The following is a 21,986-nucleotide window of genomic DNA, read 5'->3' as shown; positions in this document are numbered from 1 at the left end:
TATAGCAGCCTCATAGATGAGCCTATTTGCTTGATCCCGAAAAACATTGATTACACGGTGATTATATATGATTTGAAACACAAATTTAAAAGGGCAAAGTTCACTGACTAAAACAACCACATAAATGAGCTGAGATACTTTACACACATATCTGATTTCAACTTTCCAAGGCAGCAATATATTAACATTACTAAGAGACACAGTGTGGTGATTCTGCCAATTTAAAAAGTCATATTTTACATGTCATAGTATATTATTACAGATAAAATCAAGTAAGCATTGTTCGAGCATATGTGCCATAACATTCCTTTATGGTTTCTGCTTCAATGAGTTCTCCTTTCATTAACTATGCCGGTACAACAACAAAAAAAGGAAAAGGAAAAAATAAGCAAAAATTGGAAGATTTTTTTTTTTAGAAAAGTAAAATAAAATACCATATCCATCTGAAATGGTTGACAAAGATATCTGAAGTATATACTGACTTGTGGAATCATTGTATTTTGAAGGTCTTAGAACTATGTACAACATTCTAAAAAAAAAAAAAATGAATCAATCAAAAATATATATTTTTTCAAATTATAAAATAATGCGAGCCTCAAAATTGGACCTATAAACATCAATATCCAGCAGATCAAAGGAACACTGTAGAGACACTTTGGGCACCATAACTACTGTGATTGATTGTAGTGGTTACGCTACCTCTAATCCGTGGCTGCCAGTCCCACATTACTACTAAATGGTTTACTCCCTTTTAGTAGAGATTTTCGGTCCCCAGGTGCCGGATTCCAATGATAATATGGAAAAGGCAGAGTTATGCTTCCACTTTCTCCACGTATGAATTTATACCAAGGATTGAGACAGGGATTTGGTGAGACCACAGAGCTAGCACCTAAGCCCAAACTCAGAAGTGGCATTGTTGGATTTTGTGTCAGATTCTAAAATGTGGACACATACACAAACTTACAATAATACAGTAACAAATACCTTCACACATTTAGGCATGTAGTTTCTACACTGACACTGTTTACGTGGTTCCTGCCTGATTAATCAATGAAAGGACCCTTTTCCTCATGTAAGGCTTACTGATCGAGATTCAACAATTTTTATAATGTGAATGCAGACAAGTGGGGACAGAAATGGAGACACCTCATTTAACCCCTGCTGCTGACCAGACCTAAATTCTCCTGTCTTCTGGGGGGGAGGAGAGGGAATTGACCCAGTGCTCCCACCTGGATCTTACACCAGCTTGCGTTCCCAGCCTCCCTTGGCCCACTACCCCAGGTATGGCATGAAGCAGAGCATAGCTCCACCTACACCATTTTGTTATAGGAGATGGGATTCAGGACCCTTGTTTAGTAGTGATGGGAAACTCCATGCCCAATACAAACTTTAATCTGTTGATGTGGTTATGGTGCCTACTTCCTTGAAAGATCATTGAGACAATACACTGGAGCTTAACTATAGGTTTTCACTCCGATTCAAATCAGTACTTGAGAAAAGTCACCTTTTTCACTTATATAGACTGCTCTGGTTTACACCATTTTCCTTTTCAAAGAGGATATGTCAGTCACAAAAAACTATGCTTGACAAGGTCAGCTTCAGGTAGGCATACAAATCAGGGACGTATTTGCCGCGAAGCAAACAAGGCATTTGCCTTGGGTGGCATTTTCTAGGGGGCAGCAAAAAACGCAGCCCCCAAATGTCCAGGCAAATACGTTGTTAGCCTGGCGGCATTCGGCTAAGTAGAAATCCAGGCGGGCGGCGCTGGCGAGGCAGCACTGATTAGTGAGCTCTCTGCTCAGCTCCCTCGTGCGCCCTGCAGAGTGATGCCGGGAGCCGGAATATGACGTCATGGCGGAATATGAGCTGAGCAGAGAGCTCACTAATCAGTGCTCCCTCGCCAGCGCCGCCCGTCTGGATTTCTACTTAGCCGCCCAAGTGCCTGTCTCCCTCTCTGCAAGAAGACCAACTGGGCCCCAGGTAAAAAAAATCCACCCAGCACTCCCAAAGGTAGGGAGGCTGGGTGGATTTAAACTAAAATAGAAAAAGTTATCTTTATTAATTCATACAACTTCCCAAAATCACTAGCTTCCAGACACACACCAAATATTGAATGTTGCAATAGCCAGCAATCGGGGCAGGCAATTTCTATGCACTCCTACTACAGTGACCCCTATTTGTAGTTAAATATCTGTCTGTCTGTCTATTTATCTATCTATCCATCTATCTGTCTATCTATACATACTATAGTGATCCCCCTTTAAAGCTACATATGTGATTCATGCTTGGGTATAAAATATATAAAAATATTCATGTTTTGTTGAAATATCATGCCATTTGAAGAGTTGCTCTCTTATGTAACATGAGCTACAAGACCAGAAGCAGTGTGTCAAGTTGCATAGCAGGTTGTGTAGCAATGACATAATACAAGCTAACAGAACCTGTGTTGCAAAGGTATACAGCCAAGCGAACAGAATTCTAAAAACATTACAAAGTCAAAAATGATATTAACATTGTACATCGATACATAGATCTTTTAGAAGTTCTTTGTAAATTTAACGTACTTACCTCTCTGTGTAAGTTTAAAGTAGGTCACGGCAAGGGGTGTTTAAATAAGAGCAGTTTGGGGTTGTAGGTCTTCATGTAAGTACTATATGGAAAAGAGTGTGAGGAATGCTGGCGTTCTGAGGAGAGATGATTAGTTGGGCTGGGTCTCAATTTTACAAAACAAAAAATGTGTTTATTTTGCTTCACTAGAACAATCTATCAATTGACTATGATCTTTAATCAGCTTGTGACCAGCAAAGACAAAACTACATGTCTTAATAAAACATCTCACCCCAGAGTTCAGCTCTAGTTCACTTCTTCAAAGCCATGCCAAAACGTGCTGCAAGAGGACACGGGTCAAATAAAGCTGTCTCCACCTGATAAATCTTACTACATTACTTCATGCTCATTTTCATAATGATTTTACTTCATGCTTTCATTATAAAATACAAAAATACTCTTCTTGGGACATTTAAGAACAATATACGCAACAACAACAAAAGCTATCAATGTTGCACACAATGCAGCTATTAATGTAAATAGAGTAACATCGGTTTCTACGCTGTTTTCGCAAAATCCGTAGATTTTTTTAATTCAAGAACATATATATGTGTCTATCCATCCATACATTAAAGTCTGCTATTTTAAGCTGTATTTTGTGTCAGTTCTCAACGTAACAACACTTTTACAGGATAATTATCATCATTTTATCAGAGCAGTAGTAAAGTGAGTATCCTTACACTGGCAAATGTCTAATGAATTCATTTCCAGGGGAATGTGCATTCTTTGAATCTGAAACAAGCCTACCTCTTAACAGCATACCCACAATCACATAATCTTAGTCCAGCATAATTAAACCAAAGAGGTCATATACAACCCCCCACTGGTACTATAACATTAGGATCTGACCCTTGCTTTTTCCAAGGGCTGACCTTTTAATCTCCCCACAAAGATAGTGGCCTGGTGCTCTAAAATCACACCTGCAATCAGTCTAGTGTAGAGCACATTGACAGAACCGTCACTTTGTGAACACTCAAATGGCAGGCTATTTATTAAAGCAGTCACAGCAGCACTCTTCCTATAAGTCTGTAATATTTCCAAGTGTCAGGTACACATTTGCATGTATATATGTCTAGGCACTTATGTGTGCAAATAAATAATCTACATTTTAAATATCTCTACCAGTTTTTATGGATTACATTGTGACAGCATTTAGGTAATTAGGGAATAGACAAAGTAAGAGTGAAAGTTATGTCCCCAACCTTAGATGTGGTTCACTTTAGATCTTTTTAAAGAGCATTCAACTCCATTTATATATTGTGCAGGTAGTTTTGCTAGAAAAGGTGTAAATTGGGAGAAAAACCTATTTACTGGGTTACTGGTTTAAGGCAATAGAGAATATGTTGGTATATGCCAGAACTACTACTACTAATAGTTTCAGAGTCAGTGTCAGAAACACATAGAGCACCATGGGACATTGACGCTGAGCACCAGGGTTAGACGTATTTGATTAATATATCTGTAGTTAGTAAATAAGTAGAGACGTAAAAAGCGGTTTTAGCAGAGTCTACAGAGCAATCTGGTGGCACGTTTGGTTGTCAATGACTTCCCTTTGGCACAAAGGGGCTTGCAGGCGTTTTTGGGTCAGTAAATCTCCTCTATTGTAATATAAACAATGATAATCACTGTGAAAGGTGGGGGGTGGAGAACATGTGACAATTTTGGCAAAGAGAGGTATTTGTGCATCTGCTTTAACAAAAAAGCTTAATGCACCAGTTTTGGTTGGTTTTTTTTTCTTTTTCTTTTTTTTTTTAGCTTAAAACAATCCCAATTTTCTTTTTTTATTTCTTTTTTTTTCTTTTCATTTTTTTTTAATTATGCAATGACATTTCAATACAACCGTAAATATAGATAGTAGTAGTTTGAGGATATTATATTAATAATTTTGTGTTACTCACATAGCTGCGTATCTGCACATTTTATATTAGTAAAAGAAGTCGTATATACAGACATATTTCTAACATTTCTAAGATCCACCCAGGAGGCCCCCTAGACAGGTCATTTAGTAAATGGATATCCAGAGAAAATGAGGACTTGAGTGAAACTAAACGAAAAAAAAATGAACAAACGATTACACCACATGGACTTATTTGTGCAGTAGTGATGAATATCAATATGCCAAATAGAGACCCAAATCTCAGCTCAGCCTATGCCCTCCAGGGTCAGAACACAGTCCCACACCAGAGAAGCTCTTCAGGCCTAGTTGCCCAAGTGTAAATTGGTTTGTTGTTCTTAGGTAATATTGAGATTGGCCTATTGTATTAAATATTTTCTTCAGCGACCCGGCCCTCCAGGAAATCCCACAACTTTCCTCTTGTACACTGAGTCCCGGTGCAGGTCCACACACAGCCCTCTCCAAGGCTTGTTTCTGTGGCCTTCGCCACCATGTTTGCACCTCTTCTTTGGTTAAAGCAGGCAGTGGGGGGAGCACATGTTGTATGAGATGCTGCCTCATGTGCCTAGTCTTATGGCAGCACTGCATGGCCCTGGAGCCTGGCATCTTCCCGCTCCCAAGGGGGAGAGTGGAGAGGTGGCAATGGGTCCTACTATATGCTGTATGGGCTAGGACTGTTCCGAGCCAGGAGATTGGATGCCTCTCTTGTTCGTGGCACCCACCAGGCCGGCTATTATTTGCAGAGTCGATACACCATCAGAGGTAATCAGAGGAGTCATAATAAATAATTTGCTTCTCTGCTTAAAATAGGTCAAGGGCATGAGGTCGTACTGCCAATGGCAATGATGCATAAGCTTGTACTGGTGGTACAACCTGTTTGTATATCAATTTAGAATTCCATTTTTTTGTTTAGAAACAAAGTATATAATCCCATATTAAACAATGACAGGGCTATTTACTAGTGAGTCAGTATTTCAAATGGAATTTCAAACATAAGGCCAAAACAGTCAACTTGGAAAAATTCTCCTAAACAACTGTATTGTTCGGCTAGCTACTTTGGCATTAAAGTTGAAATTCACTTTGATTTCCCAACAATTCTCACATTAATGAATAACGCTGTCAGACATGCTGTAAGTTCCATTAATAGTGTTTTTTTTTATGTGGTAAAGCAAACATTCTCTTGCAGGTTGACATATCATGGTGTTAAAACATAGCAGCTCTTTTTCACAGTGAGGTTGTAAATTAATTGTTACCAGTCACTTGGACACCTGAGAAGCTTTAAGACTTATTTACAATTAAAATGTATGAGATTGTGTAAAACAGTGCTACAATTCAAGGATAGGCTGTGAAGACAACAGTAGTGAGTACTAGAAACGTGGCTGCAATACAGAGTACAAAAGAGAAAAGAGTTTATTTATTAAACAGGCAAATGCTGACGATCAGCATGTTAATTGCAAATTTTAAAGGAACAATCTAATGTTAGGAATACAAACATATATTCCTAATGTTTGAGTGTTTTCCCAAGCATTCATATTCATGCCTCCCCCTTAAATAGTTAAAGAAGTTGTATGTACCTTTAGTCCCCAGTATGACAGACTCCCCACAGCTGCCAGTTCTTCATTGGTTGATATCATCCCCACTGATGATCTCAGCCAATATAATGTTTCCCCAAAGAAAGCATTTGAGGGCTAGTGCACATGTGCATAAAATGTTCTTTGTGCCAATCAGCATCATCTCCACACAGGCTCAGTGCATCTCTATAGGAAATGTTCAGAATCTTCAATCACAGCATGAACATGTTAAACATTGCTTTAAGATTGCAGAACCACAGCGGGAAGGGCCTCTAGTGCATCAGTGCGGCAAATATACATATTAAAAAGCATGTTCCACATTAATAAATCACACAAGATCACATTCACACAAAACTTCAGTGCAGGGGTTGGCTTCTGCTAGAGTCACATAAAACGTTGACCTTTTCTGTGGCCATGCTGTACTGGAAACGGCAAAGGGGCATTTGCAAGAAAGACTTCGCTCTCTCACGCCTCCCTTTGACGGTGTACTAGCTGCTGGGCAGCCTCAATGCGCCCACCTAAGTTGGCTGGCCCAGCCCCCAATGCATAGTCTGAGGAGGGGAAAAACGAATGAATATAAAGTGTTTTATGAAATCTTCTGTGGTGCCATGGCCCACAAGGAAATGTTCTGGTATCCGAGTGAACCAGTCCAGCCCTGGTTCCTTGGCGGTTAAATATAATATTTCAAGTGCTATTTGTAGTCAGGTTTACTACAAATGAAATGATCTTGGTGTTTTAGCCTTTAAGAAACTTGCTAAAGGCATCTTCCAGACGAGAGGAGTCAGTAAATAGTATGACACTGTACGTTATTTAGAAAATATGAATATTTGTGTGCTTAGAAAATAAGGTGCTGCCGGGTTTTTCCATACCTACATAAAAAAACAAAAAACAAACAAACAAAAAAAAACCTACTTTAATCCATAGGTATTTGAAAAAAAAAATCTAATTTGTTTCAGAATGTATATCATCCCACATACAGCTCTTTCAAATTCTCATTTACCACGCCTTCCTCCTTGATTGACAATAAATGTCTAAATGTGCTATTGACTCTGCTGAAGCTTTGATGTGACCCTGCCAGCCTGCAGTTTGCTACACTTACCATCAGAGAGAAAGGTGTCAGCACTGGAGAAGTTAAAAGAATTTCACAGATGACCTCCACAGATAAAGATAGACAAATGAAGTGACACTTTGCAGTGATTAGCTGAATTAACCCCCAGCCAGTGACTTGCTATAAATAGTTTAAATGGGTCATTTAAAGAGAGATTTGTGGTCTCTAGGGTCATAAACGGCACTATTTATCAGTGGGGAAAGCACTTTGTAAATGCTATCACATGATCACTGAGTATATATGTATATAGAAATCAAGGAAATCTTCCATATATCTATATAATCTACTTTTATACATCTGCGTACCTACAGTCTAGATGCTGCTAGACCTACTTTATTTTACATCCTCTACCTTACGTTGTCACTTGCAAAGCTTAAAAAATACCAACTTTACATACATTTTACAGATACATAAAACAAAATGTAATTATTGTTCATATGACAACGCCATGCTGCTGGTGATGCATGTAAAACGCTGACTTATTATTTTTATTATCTTTCATATAGTGCTACAAATTCCGTTGAGCAGTGCAATTTTACAATCGGGATGTGAAACAGTAGCCAATTAAGAAATAAAATAACTTCAACTGCAGGAAATATATATTTACATATTCCTCGGCAAAGCTCAAATAAAATTATATCACAAATGTTATCCCCATAGGACAGCGAATATTTAGCACTAACTCTTTAAACACTATTGTAACTACCTACAACCAATTACACTATTTTCCCAGTGGTCGTATGCCTATTGTTACTCTCTCCCTTCCACAGAGTCCCTTTACACTTCCACTTCCTTAGGAGATCTGTAAAGACCCCCATGGAATCACTAGACTGAACTGGACTGAACTGAGCAGGGCTTTCAGCCGCTTAGAGTTCACAAGTGCTAGAGAGTTACATTTAAACTGAGAGTGTTTGCTAAGAGACCCTATACATAACTGTGCAGTCACTTAAATGGACACCATAAGCACCCAAACGACTTTATCTCATTGACGCTAGAGATTGTCAGTGAAATCACCACATGAAACATTGAGGCAATGCTTTCCTATGGAGCGGGCCTAATGTAATGGCAGTAATCACCGCGCATGCGCATTAGCCCCCCATTTCGGATGAAGTCAGAGAAGGTGTAGCACCGACCCAGTGTCGAGGGACATCAGTGTTTTTTACTATTTATGTTCCTTAAAAAAAAAGGATGCAGGCTGGACACTGGTAAATAAAAAGTGTTCAGGAAAGTGCAGGGTACATAATCCAGCATGTTTTTTAAAGTAACAGTGTCTACCTCCTTTTACAGCAGATGATACTAATGTAGTTGTATATGTACATGAATAACTATAATTAATGTTTGAGCACTAGAGTGCATTGTTCACACCTCTGGTGTTTTTCTTTTTCTGGGTAATACACACAGAATGTAATATGGATGAGATTAATAATGCTTTGAAGCGTTTAGAATCCCACGTTGTCAGCTATTCTGCCATTTCTTTCCTTTCATTTGGTCATGTTTCTAGAACCCCTATTGTTAACCTTGCTGTGAAGTCCCATATGAGCTGAGACAGGCAGCACTTTCCACAGCTTTTATTTATTTTAGGCGGTCTATTACTGGTGGGTCCCAGTGACTACACAGACAACTCTATGAAAACAACACAAGCTTTGGGGAAAGTACAAACAGTTTAGGCCAAAGTGGACTTTCAACACTTTACTTCTTGAAAGAGGTGTCAGAGTGCAAAATGTGAGCAAACTGTTATAAGCCTTTTTCATCAGCAAATGGGTTAATTAATTTTAGTGGTAGATGGCATGGAAAGTGATTGGAAGCAGGACCTGAACACTAAATTGCCTTGGTCAAATTAGGCCAGTGTGTTGCAGGGTGACATTACCCAACTCAATCGAGGAGACTTGGGAAAACGTTGCTAACTCACTAAATATAGCTCATACCAAAAGTCTCAGTTTTTTATACCAAAAAGAAAAAAGCAAATGCAAGATTTTCCATAAGATACTTCTCTGGAGACATCACTGGAAACATGTAATCATAACACTAAGTACAGTTCTGTTCCTACCTGGCCATGCACACAATACTTTCCCGCTTAATTTATCCTACGTGGAGGGGGAGGAGGAAGAGTTGTTCGAGAGGGATGCTTTGCTAACACAGGCATTTTAGTTTTGGCAATTAATAATAAACACTGGCTCCTAAACACCCTGTGAAACAAAGTGTGCCAAGTTCAATTGGCACAAGGAGTAGAGATCAAACAACTAACTGCTCTTAGGAACGTATTATAGATTTAGCCAATCAATGTACACTATGGTCGATAACAAAATGTGTTTTGACAAGCGGTGAAATCATGGAAAGGGTACTTTACTTTACACCACTTTTCAGAATCCAACACTTTTTATACATAACCCCCTATCTGTCTCCCAACAAAGGCCAGTGACCTAAAGCCGGTAATTGCTTCTGATCATCTCTATAGTTTATTGTTCCACACACAGCTTTGTATAGATGCAGTGTCTTTTGTGTGGCATGCCAATAGCCACATTGCTCCTGTGTTGGCTTCTATCTGTGCAATAGAGGAATACTGTCTTATCTATCTTACAACTATGGTTGTCTTTGATTAAAATACCTCCAGAGAAAGGTAAATCAGCAAACAATATATACTGTGTGCAAATAGAGAGCAGAGCATGATATATTGCCATTATACTATACAAATAACATTTTAAACACATTTTAAGAAAAAAAAAAAGGTATGTTTAAAGAGGAACTATTACTTCTCTGGAATTTATACCATTGAATAATACATTGAAGTTCACAGAAAGCATCTGTTAACCTTCTTTTTCATTTAGATTAAAGATTTAGCAAATGACATCATAATATTACATGGCATTCCTGTGCGAGAATGCCATGGTAGAGCATTGGAGGTGCAGATCCTGGCATGAAAGGCTGCCAAGAGTTGTAGGGAGAAGACAGAAGTATCTTGGTGATTTTCCGACCAGGTTAACTGAATAGTCCTATCAGGCCGGTTTACATTATGGTGCAGGAAAACAAGATAATAATAAGTCAACATGTAAATTATCATTGCATTACTTAAAGTACAGAACAAAGAAAAACTGTGAAAAAAAATGGACTGTGGAAGTGAGTGGGAACAAAAGAGGAAATTTCTTTAGGCCAGCTGACAAGGAGCATCGTTAAGTATCATGAGAGCTAAAAACCTCTTTTTCAAGTTGGCTTAGATTGGTAATAGTATAACACTGAACTATAAGGAACAGTTATATAAGAGGCAGGAACTTTGCTTGTGTACAAAATTCTTACTTCTGTTATATGACTTAAACAATAGATTGATGGGTACTTAAGACTGGTGCTATGCTCAATTGTTTTAACTACAATAGTACCTACAGCCTTTCTGTCTTAGATAAAGAGCTTTCTACACCGGAACATTCAAAATGATCTGAATGATGGCCCTGACATTGTAAAGAGAGCTAAAAACCGATGCCAGGAGGTTCTGAAAAACTGAATATAAAAATATGCAGTCTGATGTGGCATGAGCTACACAATCTATACTCACTCAAGGTCTTCTCAAGTCCATTCAAGAGCATTTTATCAGGCAGACGGTGGCTAAGGCAACAAACATTGCTCTGGGTTTTAACAAGGATACTCGGTGTACAAGCGTGAATAGCATTATATCCCTTCAGAAATTTGACAAAACAATTATGAACTCAGTGTTCTTTTCCCTAAATAGTATGCGATGAATACAATATGTGACTTAAAGTACCAGTTTAGGCAACATAACTTCATCAAAATTAATTTATGGTGTGGGGAAGTGCCTGTTACTCACACAGCTTTAGGGGTTAAACTGTTCACAACTGGTCTGTGTTCCAGCACCGGATCTCTCTTCCATCTGCTGAAAAGCTTTACAATGGAAGATTGGTTTATTTTTATCCAAAATTGTATAAAATGTATAAGGGTATAATAAAGTTCATGGTGGGATTGGCACCAAATGGAAAACAGTAAAGCACTGCCTCAGAAGAGGGTTGTAAGTAGATTTTTTTAAGTCACTGAAGAATACAATTTGTATTCTCACCAGTTTATGTGACTATTTCATTATTTGCAAAAATGACTTAATAAGGTCAGGCTCAATCATTGTTAAACAACACTGTGCTTTTCCCCCTGTGATGTCATCTACTGTGACATCATAGAAAAAGAGCAAATTTGATTGATCGAACAAGTCTAATCAGAGCTCACAATTTCCACCTGCCCACTAGTACTTTGCGAGTGAAAACTCAACCCTGGCGAGTAGAAATTCCTGCTAACTGAGCTATGGACCCCATAGAACTGCACAGGCAAGTAACTAGTAGGTCTGTCTGGTAGTGTAGATATTGAAATGTTGCGTCCTAAGTCTAGTAATCTACTGTCCATTTAGGTGAAGGAGCAGGTGGGCAACTATTATACTGACACCTATGGTCCCCCCAGTTAGTACGTGGTCTAAAGAACCATTTAGGGTCTACATTTTTGTTTTCTTACATAGTTACATAGTTACATAGTTACATAGCTGAAAAGAGACTTGCGTCCATCAAGTTCAGCCTTCCTCACATATGTTTTTTGCTGTTGATCCAAAAGAAGGCAAAAAAAAAAAAGACAAAAGACAAAAGAACAGCAAAACGTGATATTGTATTACTTTGGTTGTTTTATCATACATGGTTCATAATATCATGTGTCCATAATCAAAGAACATAAAATTCCCAGGTAACGTAAAAAACACTGCAAACAACAAGATTTCACAAAGCATTTGAAAGAGGTAATTTCCAACTGAAAACTCCACCCAAATGAAAGAAAAAAAAATTCCTGTGCTTTACTGCTAATGCTCTTTGAACACATGCATTTAAAATAAATCAGAGTTGTCTATGAGCGCAGTGCTTCTGTACTCAGTATGTTGATACAGCTGGGAACAATAGCAGCATATCTTATTTTTGGAAAGAGATGGATGTGTAAGAAATGTGGTCTTGGACAATCTAAAAAGAAATGTAACTGGAAAAAAAAGAAACAAGGCAGGGTGTGTACAGAAAAAAATGCACTTTGACCCTATTGAGACATTATTTAGTTCCTTTAACGTAGAAAGAAAAATAATTGTAGCGTTCAATAGTGATCTCCATTACCCCTGGGTTTCTTTTTTGCAGTTTTTTTTTACATTTCAAAAGTGTATAAAGCTTATCCATTTTGTGTTTTCTATGTTCATTACATCATGCCACCCAACATTTGGACAAATAGGGACACTTTCATTTTAGGGGTGTGAGTGGGGGTGCGGCCAGGGGGTGGGATGTAAATTCACTGCTTAGTAGATATATTCCCAATAAAAAATGCATTTAATTAATTATGCAATTGTTATTGGGAGTATATCTAAAAACAGCCTGCAAAACCAGCGGATCTCTTGTCTGCTGCATTTGCAAACCCTCCCCTTCTAACCCAGACTTTCTGTGGCTGCACAATCACAGACTTCCCAATACAGCTCAATAAGATGTTTTTGCTCTGAGTAATTGCGACCTCTTGAGTTTAGATCCACTGCGCTAACCAAACCAGGAAGTACCAGGACTGGTTGCCTGCTTGAAAGCCGGGGGAAGAGGAAACATTGTTCACAAATAAAGTGTTTCAGCAAGCTAAAGTGGTTTTGGGGTCTAGAGTGTCCCTTTCAGTCTTTGTAAGCCCCCTTTTCAAACCCAGCCTAGACTGCTAGTGGCTGTCCAATCACAGAGCTGGATTTGCCACAAGGCAACCGAAGTTGTAGCCGCAGGGCGGCAGGCAGGAGAGGAGCGGCATTGCCGGTGAGGGAGACCAGCCAGCCAATTCTCCTACTGTGTAGCCAAGGCCCTTTTTCCCCCACTACATGCCCGCTCATGCCACTATAACCACTATCCACCACACAATAGTCCCTAACCTCCCACTACAGCCCCAATTTATCTGCTATAGGCCCTATCCCTCCACTATAGCCCCCTACTATAGCCACTATTTCCCCCATTACTATCCTCCCCACTATGGCCCCTATCCCCCCAGCATAGACACTAGCTCCTACCATAGCACTAATCCACCCACTACAGACCCTATTTCCCCACTACAGCCCCAATAACCCTATTATAACCACTATCCACCCTCTAAAGCTCCTATTCTCCATTGCATCCCCAAATACAACACAACAAGCAGCCACCCCCAGACATGCAACCCCCCAAGCAGCATTTCTACAAACGTGCAACACAACAAGCAGCCTCCACACACATGCACACAAACACCTTTCCCAGCTCTGCCCTACTTGTCATCCAACCACCAACCTAGTCACATTTACCAATAAATCATACCTCAAACTAAAATTATTAAATAACTCCAAGTGTTAATGGTGATTATTTCTTTAAAACACTCAAATAAAATTTGAATAATATATAACAGCACCTATCTAAGTACCAATTTCTATAGAAATCTGCACTTTTCCTAATTAATCAAAGAGGACACACTATTTACAATTTAGGGGTCTGGAGTGTCCCTTTTCACATAAATGTTGACAGTCTTCGACTTTGTTAAACTGGTATAATCGCGTGTGTGGAGTTTGTATTTTTGCAAGGATACCCAAAGGGACATGGCCAGGTGGTGGGTATGTTCTCCACACCCAGTGCCGCCATGTTCCTTTCCAGTCTGTCTTTAGTTTCTGGAACTATATCTATACCAAGGCCCTGCGTATCTCCTGTTCTCAAAGACATATGCACGGGTGTGCCAGGTGTACCCAGCTTTACCCCCATGCATACATTTCTTGTCCCTGGTTTGTGTCTCTCTGGGCATTTTTGTTTGAGTTTAGGGTAGTTTATGATTTGGAAAAAAAAAATCTGTATACATCTATTTATCACTAGAGTAAAAATATTTGCACCTATTTTTACAATTTGTATTATTTTATAAGTAATGATTAGATGTTAATTTTTGCACTGGGTGCATGGTCTATGCAATGTGCTGTGCAGACCTGTGGTTGTACTCTTAAACACGTGCAAGGGTATAAAATTAATTTTATGGAAAAATCCATGGGACCAAGGGATCCTCCACCAAGGGATCCTCCACAGATTTTCTCACACGTGAAATACGTTGTTTTATGTTTTATATGTTTTAAAAAGATTATGTCAGTGAAAAATGTAAATTTGGCAGTGTCATTTTAAAGGGTTAAGGTTTATTCACAAAACTGAAAATGTTAGTACATGGAAAACAGAAATGCTAAATTTATGCAAAAGCAGCTGGTTTGGAAACCTCCCCAACTCAGCTATCATATGTAGTCACAAACTGGCTGGTTAGTCTGAATTTTTTGCAATATGGTTCTCAAGTCACAACAGTTCAGAAATGAGTAAATAAATCCTATAGATGTATTAAAGGATTATTGACGGGTATCTTTCCCGTTGTTCTTTAAATGTAACTGCCACAATTGTTTCCTGTATTGTACCTCTTTGCACTATATGGAAGCCTATATTAGCTTGGAGATAGCATATATATTAACATGTTACATATAAAAGGGAGCTGCTCATGCCATCTACACGGTTTCAAAGTAATAGTGCACTTTACAGTTAAAAGTGCACTTTACAGTTAACTCAAAATATCAATGTATATAAACTAGATCACATGCTTTTAACATAGTTTTATAAAATCCACTACTGCACCGACATGCTGTATCAATTAAACATAAACAATAAGTATCCAGGCCATTTGCACTGTATGCCTTGTAGTTCTTGGAGACCACTACTTAAACTTAAAACTGCTGACTGTGTCCCACTTAGAGTCTCCAATGCCTGTCACTAATGCCACCTGTCACACATATAAGTTAAGATGTGGTGCACTTGTCTGGGTTCTTTTTGTATTCTCAGTGCAGTAAACAGATAACTGTAGACAATGCTTTGAGTTACAGAAGCTGTAAATGAATGATAGATCATAGAAGACTCCCATATTGATAATGCATTTGATAAATGCAACAACCAGTGCAACGATTTCCAATGGATTTTTGTGCTTGAAAACCAAAATCATTCTCCGTGATTTGGGTAGCACTGTTAAAAGAAAAATGCCGTGTTACATGAGTAAATCAGACATGATAAATTCATACCACAAAAAGCAACTGCATATGGAACAAGGTCACTTTGAGATATCACAATTGCCTTAAAATACCCCACCCCCATCCTTACAGGCCAGCATTAGACGTTTAGCCATTCTTCTTCTGAGTACTAATGCACCAATGGTCATTCTTGGTTATTATATTTTCAAATGTAATGGATGTCTTTATTAATTGTTCTTGCTTAAAACCGCATTCATTAAACTCACGCAGTAGTATGCAGTAACATCACATGGTTGAAGGAATCCCAACTATATCCAATGGGGCCTACCATGTACAAATGCATCATGTCTCCCAGGTCCCTCCAGCACGGGGAGAGTTAAATGATTGATGCTGGCACAGATTATGACAGTGTGAATATGCACAAATATATTTCTTGAATGGGTTCGGGTTCGTATTTTCCATCTCTGTGAAAACACCAGGATGTTGCATTATCAGAACTGTTTTTAATACCATAATTGCTATGATTTCTGATTGGTTGCTCCAAAGCCTATCATCGTGTAAACCATACCCTCTTTTCTTTCTGTTGCTTAGGAGCATGAATGATCATTTAGTGTTGCCACCTTAGTGTTGAGAATTCAGTCCTCAGCATCTGCCCAGTGAATACACAAATTGAGAAACCTCAGGAAAGCTCATTATGTAACTCACATGCCACTGACATCACCTATAATGCTGTAGCATGAAACAGGTTGGATTGCGCAAGCTCACACACAACAGGGTGAGATACAGGCTTCCTCAGAACATGCTACACATGGAATAAATCCTGAGAATCAATGAATGGGGTCTGCAGTTACGGTACAGGTCACCTGTGACATTGAAAGCCTACGTGAATATTAAACACGTTCTAGACTGCACCATGCACAGCATCAGCACATGCTGCTCGTTCCCTATAGACTGTAAATCTTTCAATGTTGAAAGGTTGGCGAGCTCCATAATGGGGTAGAAGGGGTTATTTATTAATCAAAACCAACAACATTCAAGATTCCTTTTACGCTAGCTATAATAGCAACAAAGATTTAGTTTGTAGCCTGGAGACCAATTTGTAACAATGCTATGTTGCCCTAGCCGACAGATGTATGGAGATATACTGCAGACAGATACAGTAATATCAGCAATATGCAACAGCAAAACCGGACCAACCACAGCACACTCCTATCTCCAATCCTTAGAACACCAGCCATACAATCACTGTAAAATACATGTACAAATATGTGTATCTGTGCACACACAAACATATATAAAACCACAGACACACATATATGCATGGATTCCTTTATAGAGGGTGTATAACTATTGACATAAGTGCATTAGTGCATTGCAAATCATCAGAGCTGCAGCAATGCAGCCATTGCATAAAAAGAAGATATACAATCGATGGTATCACTATTGTAAATCATGCCATGGATGATGATTTCACATTTAAATGGCCCTGGTAGAGCAAGGTCAATAGGCAAAAATATATTCATATCCATTATGATGTAACCCCTTCCCCTTCTTTTATCTTTAAAGAAAAAAAGCAACTTTCCTAGAAAAAAAGGAAAGAAGCCCCCCTCCCCTCTGCTCGTCACTTTCAGCAGCTGTTGTCTTTTCCTTTTGCCACTGTAGTAGCAATGCAGATTTCCCTCCCATCCCCAGCATCATTGAGGTGATAATGAGACATTTAAGCACTTATTTGCATAAGTCATTTAATCCATCAAGTGTAGTAGTGAGCAGAAGAAAGAACATGATCAGTTGTGTAAGAATAAATTTTTTTTTTATTAAATGCTTTTTTAATTTTATTTAGCCTTTACCATACCAGAGGGCCTTGAATTAGGCAAAAAAAAGGCAAAGCAGACAGATGCTCAATACAACTGTAAGATATGGTACTCACGCACTGTCTCCTGCTTTGGATCCAGGCTGCTCACAATCTGCTGGACATTTCCAATTTTCCCTTGTAGTGCCCGCACACGCCGTGCCGTAACCTGTATTTCCACCTCGATTTCGTGGAAGAGGGAGCAGGCGTGACGGGCCACATCTGAAAGCTGCCGCAAGACCCGTGAGATCGCAACGTTGCTGACTGCACACAAATCCAAGAGCACCACATCTTTATCCTTTCCATCAACCGGCACCACTTCCCTGTCATCTGATGGCACCTGCGCTGAGGATGCCACTTCTTCCCTGGCACCACGAGGGTGGTGCTGCCTTTCATCCCCTTGATCCCGAGAACAGCTCCCCTCCGCCATGGTGACAGCATGCCGACACAGCCACTGGGGCTCCACAATCCGCTTGGCAAAGGGCATTGCAGATCCCCCCTTCACGTAAGCCTACAATAAAGCCTTCAAAATCCAATCCTCACGAACCCACATTAAAAAGAAGAAAAAAAGGATAAAACTCCCAAACACCTTCAAAATAAAAAATGTTACTGTTATCCACAAACTACCGAGGATCCCCTGTGCAGACTTATATACATATATAGATGTATATATACATATAAATATATATACATTAATGTAATGTATATATATATATATATATAAATCTATGTGTATATAAATATATAGGCACAGGGTCCAATTTAGTCTCTAGCAGTTCCAAATTGTGGGTAGTTGGTTGTTATATCCATGGTTCCCAGTCCATGTGCGGCAATGTGCAGATGTGACTTTGGAAGTACTGTAGCCCTGCACTGCTCAACAAAATCCTTGCTGCTCTCTGATCATCCAGTTGCTTTTGGAACTATTTTCTCTCTGCCTCCCTGCGTTCACCATGCCAGAGTCAGGCAGACTGAAAACCTGGAGTTAGGAATTCACTGAGATGTTTGAATAGAGAGGAGGAGTGAGAAGGGGATGGAGAGGGGGCGGGGATGCTGGGAAAGCAATGGGAGGAAATCAGACTGTTTCTTTTAAGACACTGCCTCCTTTAACCACACGGAGTCAGTGAAGGACCCAGTTCTAAGACATGCCTAGCTGCAGCAAATCGCCTTTCAGCTAGCAGCATCGAATCATACATGTCCAAGCCATGAATTCACGTTCAGGTTTTGCAGCACTGATGTCAGATAGGAATTCAGGATTTACAGATTACGCAGGCATGAAGTTGGCAGTCTGAATGGCATGGCCAGATCACCCTAGCAATAACTCTCAGGGTTATTCACAAAAAGTCTTAGACTGTAAGCTCGTCTAAGCAGGGTCTTCCACTACCTATTATTTCTGTATCATTTTGTAATTGTCTCATTTATTGTTACATTTCTCACTATTAGAATATTGTAAAGCGCTGCAGAATAAGTTGGCACTGTATAAATACCAATAATAATAATAATAAGTGTGAATTTTCAAAATGTCAAATTTTAGTAAAAATATAGCTGACTCGAATTTTGTTTCCAATTTGCCTTGCATGTACTAGAATTCACTCTGAATTGCAGAATGTTAGTGAATAGCCATGAAAGAATACAACCATTGCCCTCTGCACTGCTGGAGGGTCCTGCATCATCTCATCATGTCAAGGCTGTACTGAAATGTGTTTCAAGAATAAAAACAATATATTCTTAAACAATAACATTGTGAATAGCCGAGGGACACTCTGCCCTTGTCTGCATGTGTATGGAAGGAATAAGGGCGTCAAAAGGAAAGCCCTCTGACCACATGCAAAGCTTCGCAAAGTGCAGCACTCTACAGGCTAGTAGAAGCTAGGTTACCTGACGAGGTGGCCAGCATTGCGCTGTGTTGCATTTTGCATAGAAAACTTAAAAATATCACAGCAATGTGTGAAGGAATTTTTAATTTTCACAGACCACCATAATTTATTTCTACAGTTTCCCTCTTTCCATGTTCATCATTTGTGTTGTGATTTTCTGATGTTCCGGTTTTGTTATTTGCGAGCTGACAGAGGAGCTGACCGGACCGGAGGTGAGAGAAGGGATTTACTTACCTCTCCTGCAGCTCCTGCCAGCCCCCCTCCTACAGCCCATCCACTGGACCACTAGGGAATAAGAGCCCCCCTCCCTGGCCAGCTAACAAGCAGGGAGGGGGGGGGGACGAAAAAAATAAAAATGTAAATAATAATAAAATTAAATATTAATATTTTTTTTAAAAAAATCATATTACAATAATAATAATGATATATAAAAAAAATAATAAAAATGCCCACCCCCCACCAAGGCTCTGCATCACACACAAACACACTCTGCATCACACACGTAGACTGCACTCATACACACACACTGCACTCATACACACACTGCATTCATTATATACACACACTGTAAATAAATATTCAATTAATATAATTTTTGGGGGATATAATTTTATTTAGAAATTTACCACTAGCTGCTGCATTTCCCACCCTAGTCTTATACTCGAGTTTTTTGGGGGTAAAATTCTGGGCCTCGACTTATATTCGGGTCGACTTATACTCGAGTATATACGGTACCTTTAAAGAAAATATTCTGTAAAAATGCATGCATGTTTTCTTGGGGGTATGGTTAAAAAAATTGCAAGGGAGTGTCCTTTAATGGATTTTATGTTTTTAAAAAAAGGAAAACACAATATGTAGCATGAACTTTGATTTTAATTAAAAATCATACTTTTCTCCTTTGTTGCCAGTGTCATTTTTATTTAACAGTTTCCTTTCCATAACATGTCAGTTAAAGCAAATGAACATGCCTGAGCGGGACCCGCATTGTTCCTGTTCAATCACTATGTAATGTTTTCTCACAAGCTATTCAGCTGAGCGGTGGGAATAATTTTAAGTTAGCATATGAAATAAAAACTTTAAAAAAACAATTTAAATGTAAAGCTTAATTTCAGTAGGACTTTGACTTAAATAAAATCAGATTAATATTGGGAAGTGATTGCATGAACAGGTTTTGGATACACTGACATGGAGGAGGCAATACAATGACTATAGATGAACTGGACTGAGATGGATTAGAGATGACAATGTCATTTTAGGTCCCCAAGGGGACCATTTAGTTAAATTTGGATTAATTAATCAGTGAAGTGAGGTAAGCAGATAACTGAAAAACTGAACATGTAGACAAAACTGTGGGTGAATTTACATAAGGAGTGTCTGTAGTCACAGAATTGTCAAGTGCACCTAAATCCCCCCTTTCTAAACTAATAAAAAAAGACTAAACCTGAACCTTTCATATATTATAAAAACTGTTCTATATACACACATAGATTAAGGGTGTTTGTATGTGTTTGTGCATGTGTAACCATGTGTGTGTGTTTGTAACAGTGTGGTTAGCAGCATGTGAAGTAATGTGAGTGTACAGTGAGGGCAGCAGCAAGCCCGCACTGGCCATCGGGCACACAGGGCAAATGCCCGGTGGGCCGCGGTGGCCATTGGCCGATGCCGGCAGGGGAGGTCCCAGGATCTCCCCTGCTGGTCTATGCAGGGCCGACACTATCCGAGCGCCGGCCCTGCTGTATTCCATGAAGGGCCGGTGAGGAGATCAAAGATCTCCCTCACCGGCCCCCTTGGACAGACATGCGGCTGGGGAGAGAGAGGACCCAGCGGAGCTCTTACTTGCAGCTCCGCCGAGTTCCTCTCGCAGGATCCGGCGCATTGCCATGGCAACGACCGGATCTCGCGAGAGTGAACTCTAGCCCGCAGGCTAGAGTTCACTCACCACTGGACCACCAGGGAACACTGCCACCCCGCCTCCCAGTCCCAGGTACCAGCGTACCCCCCCTCCCGGGCTAAAGGTAAGAAGGGAGGGGGGGACATAATGCCTGCTTAATTTTATTTTTTACCCCCCCCCCACACACACAATCCCTTCTAATATTCACACATAGCACTCTCACACCCATCACACACAGCACTCTCACACCCATCACACACAGCACTCTCACACCCATCACACACAGCACCCTCACACCCATCACACACAGCACCCTCACACCCGTCACACCCGTCAATCTCACACACATCACACACATCACACAATCCCTTCTAATATTCACACATAGCACTCTCACACCCATCACACACAGCACTCTCACACCCATCACACACAGCACTCTCACATACATCACACTCATCACTCTCACACACATCGCACATAGCACCCCTCATACACAGCATCCACACATCACACACAGTACCCCTCATACACAGCATCCATCGCCCACACATACTGCACCCTTCACATTACACACTACATCCCTCACAGACACCCACTGCACCAAACACACACACACACAATACTTCCGAGCATATTTATTATATATATATATATATATATATATATATATATATACATATACTACAGCAACCCTCACACACATACTGCACTCCTAAACACATTACGTTCCAGACACACACTAGATCCCTTACCCAACTCTGGATCATATACGCACACTAGATCCCTTTATACACTCTGAATCCGTTATATACACACACTCACTCGATCTCCTACACATTCTGGGTCCTTCAAATACACACTAGACTCCTGTATACACACACACTGCGCCATCTACACACACACACTACATTCCTAAAATACACACTCTGGATCCCTTATAAACACACTAGATTCATTGTAAACAAACACATACTACACCCCGAAACACACACTCTCTACAACCCCTACAAACACTACATCACCTAATTACACACACACACACACACACACTATAGCCTGTATGCACATACTACATCCCCTATACACACATTCTCTACAGCCCCAAGCCATATATGCATTACATTACACCAAAAACATAACATGACTAA

At 39.8% G+C, this 21,986-nt stretch overlaps 1 protein-coding gene across 2 annotated transcripts in view; it reads right to left on the bottom strand.

Moving 5' to 3' along the window:
- NHS (NHS actin remodeling regulator) overlaps positions 1-17,645 on the bottom strand; it is a 218,579-nt gene extending 200,934 nt beyond the window's left edge. For both annotated transcript variants that reach the window (XM_063456850.1, XM_063456858.1), the window contains exon 1: positions 17,149-17,645. In XM_063456850.1, the coding sequence (XP_063312920.1) occupies positions 17,149-17,557 (409 nt within the window). In that variant the 5' untranslated portion in view covers positions 17,558-17,645. The remainder of the gene's footprint in view (positions 1-17,148) is intronic.
- Between the last annotated feature and the right edge of the window lie 4,341 nt (positions 17,646-21,986).

Source organism: Pelobates fuscus, chromosome 1 (genome assembly GCF_036172605.1).
Source record: "Pelobates fuscus isolate aPelFus1 chromosome 1, aPelFus1.pri, whole genome shotgun sequence".
Classification (NCBI taxonomy): Eukaryota; Metazoa; Chordata; class Amphibia; order Anura; family Pelobatidae; genus Pelobates; species Pelobates fuscus.
Note: the sequence above shows the minus strand (reverse complement) of the source record. Positions and strands in the feature narration are given on the sequence as shown.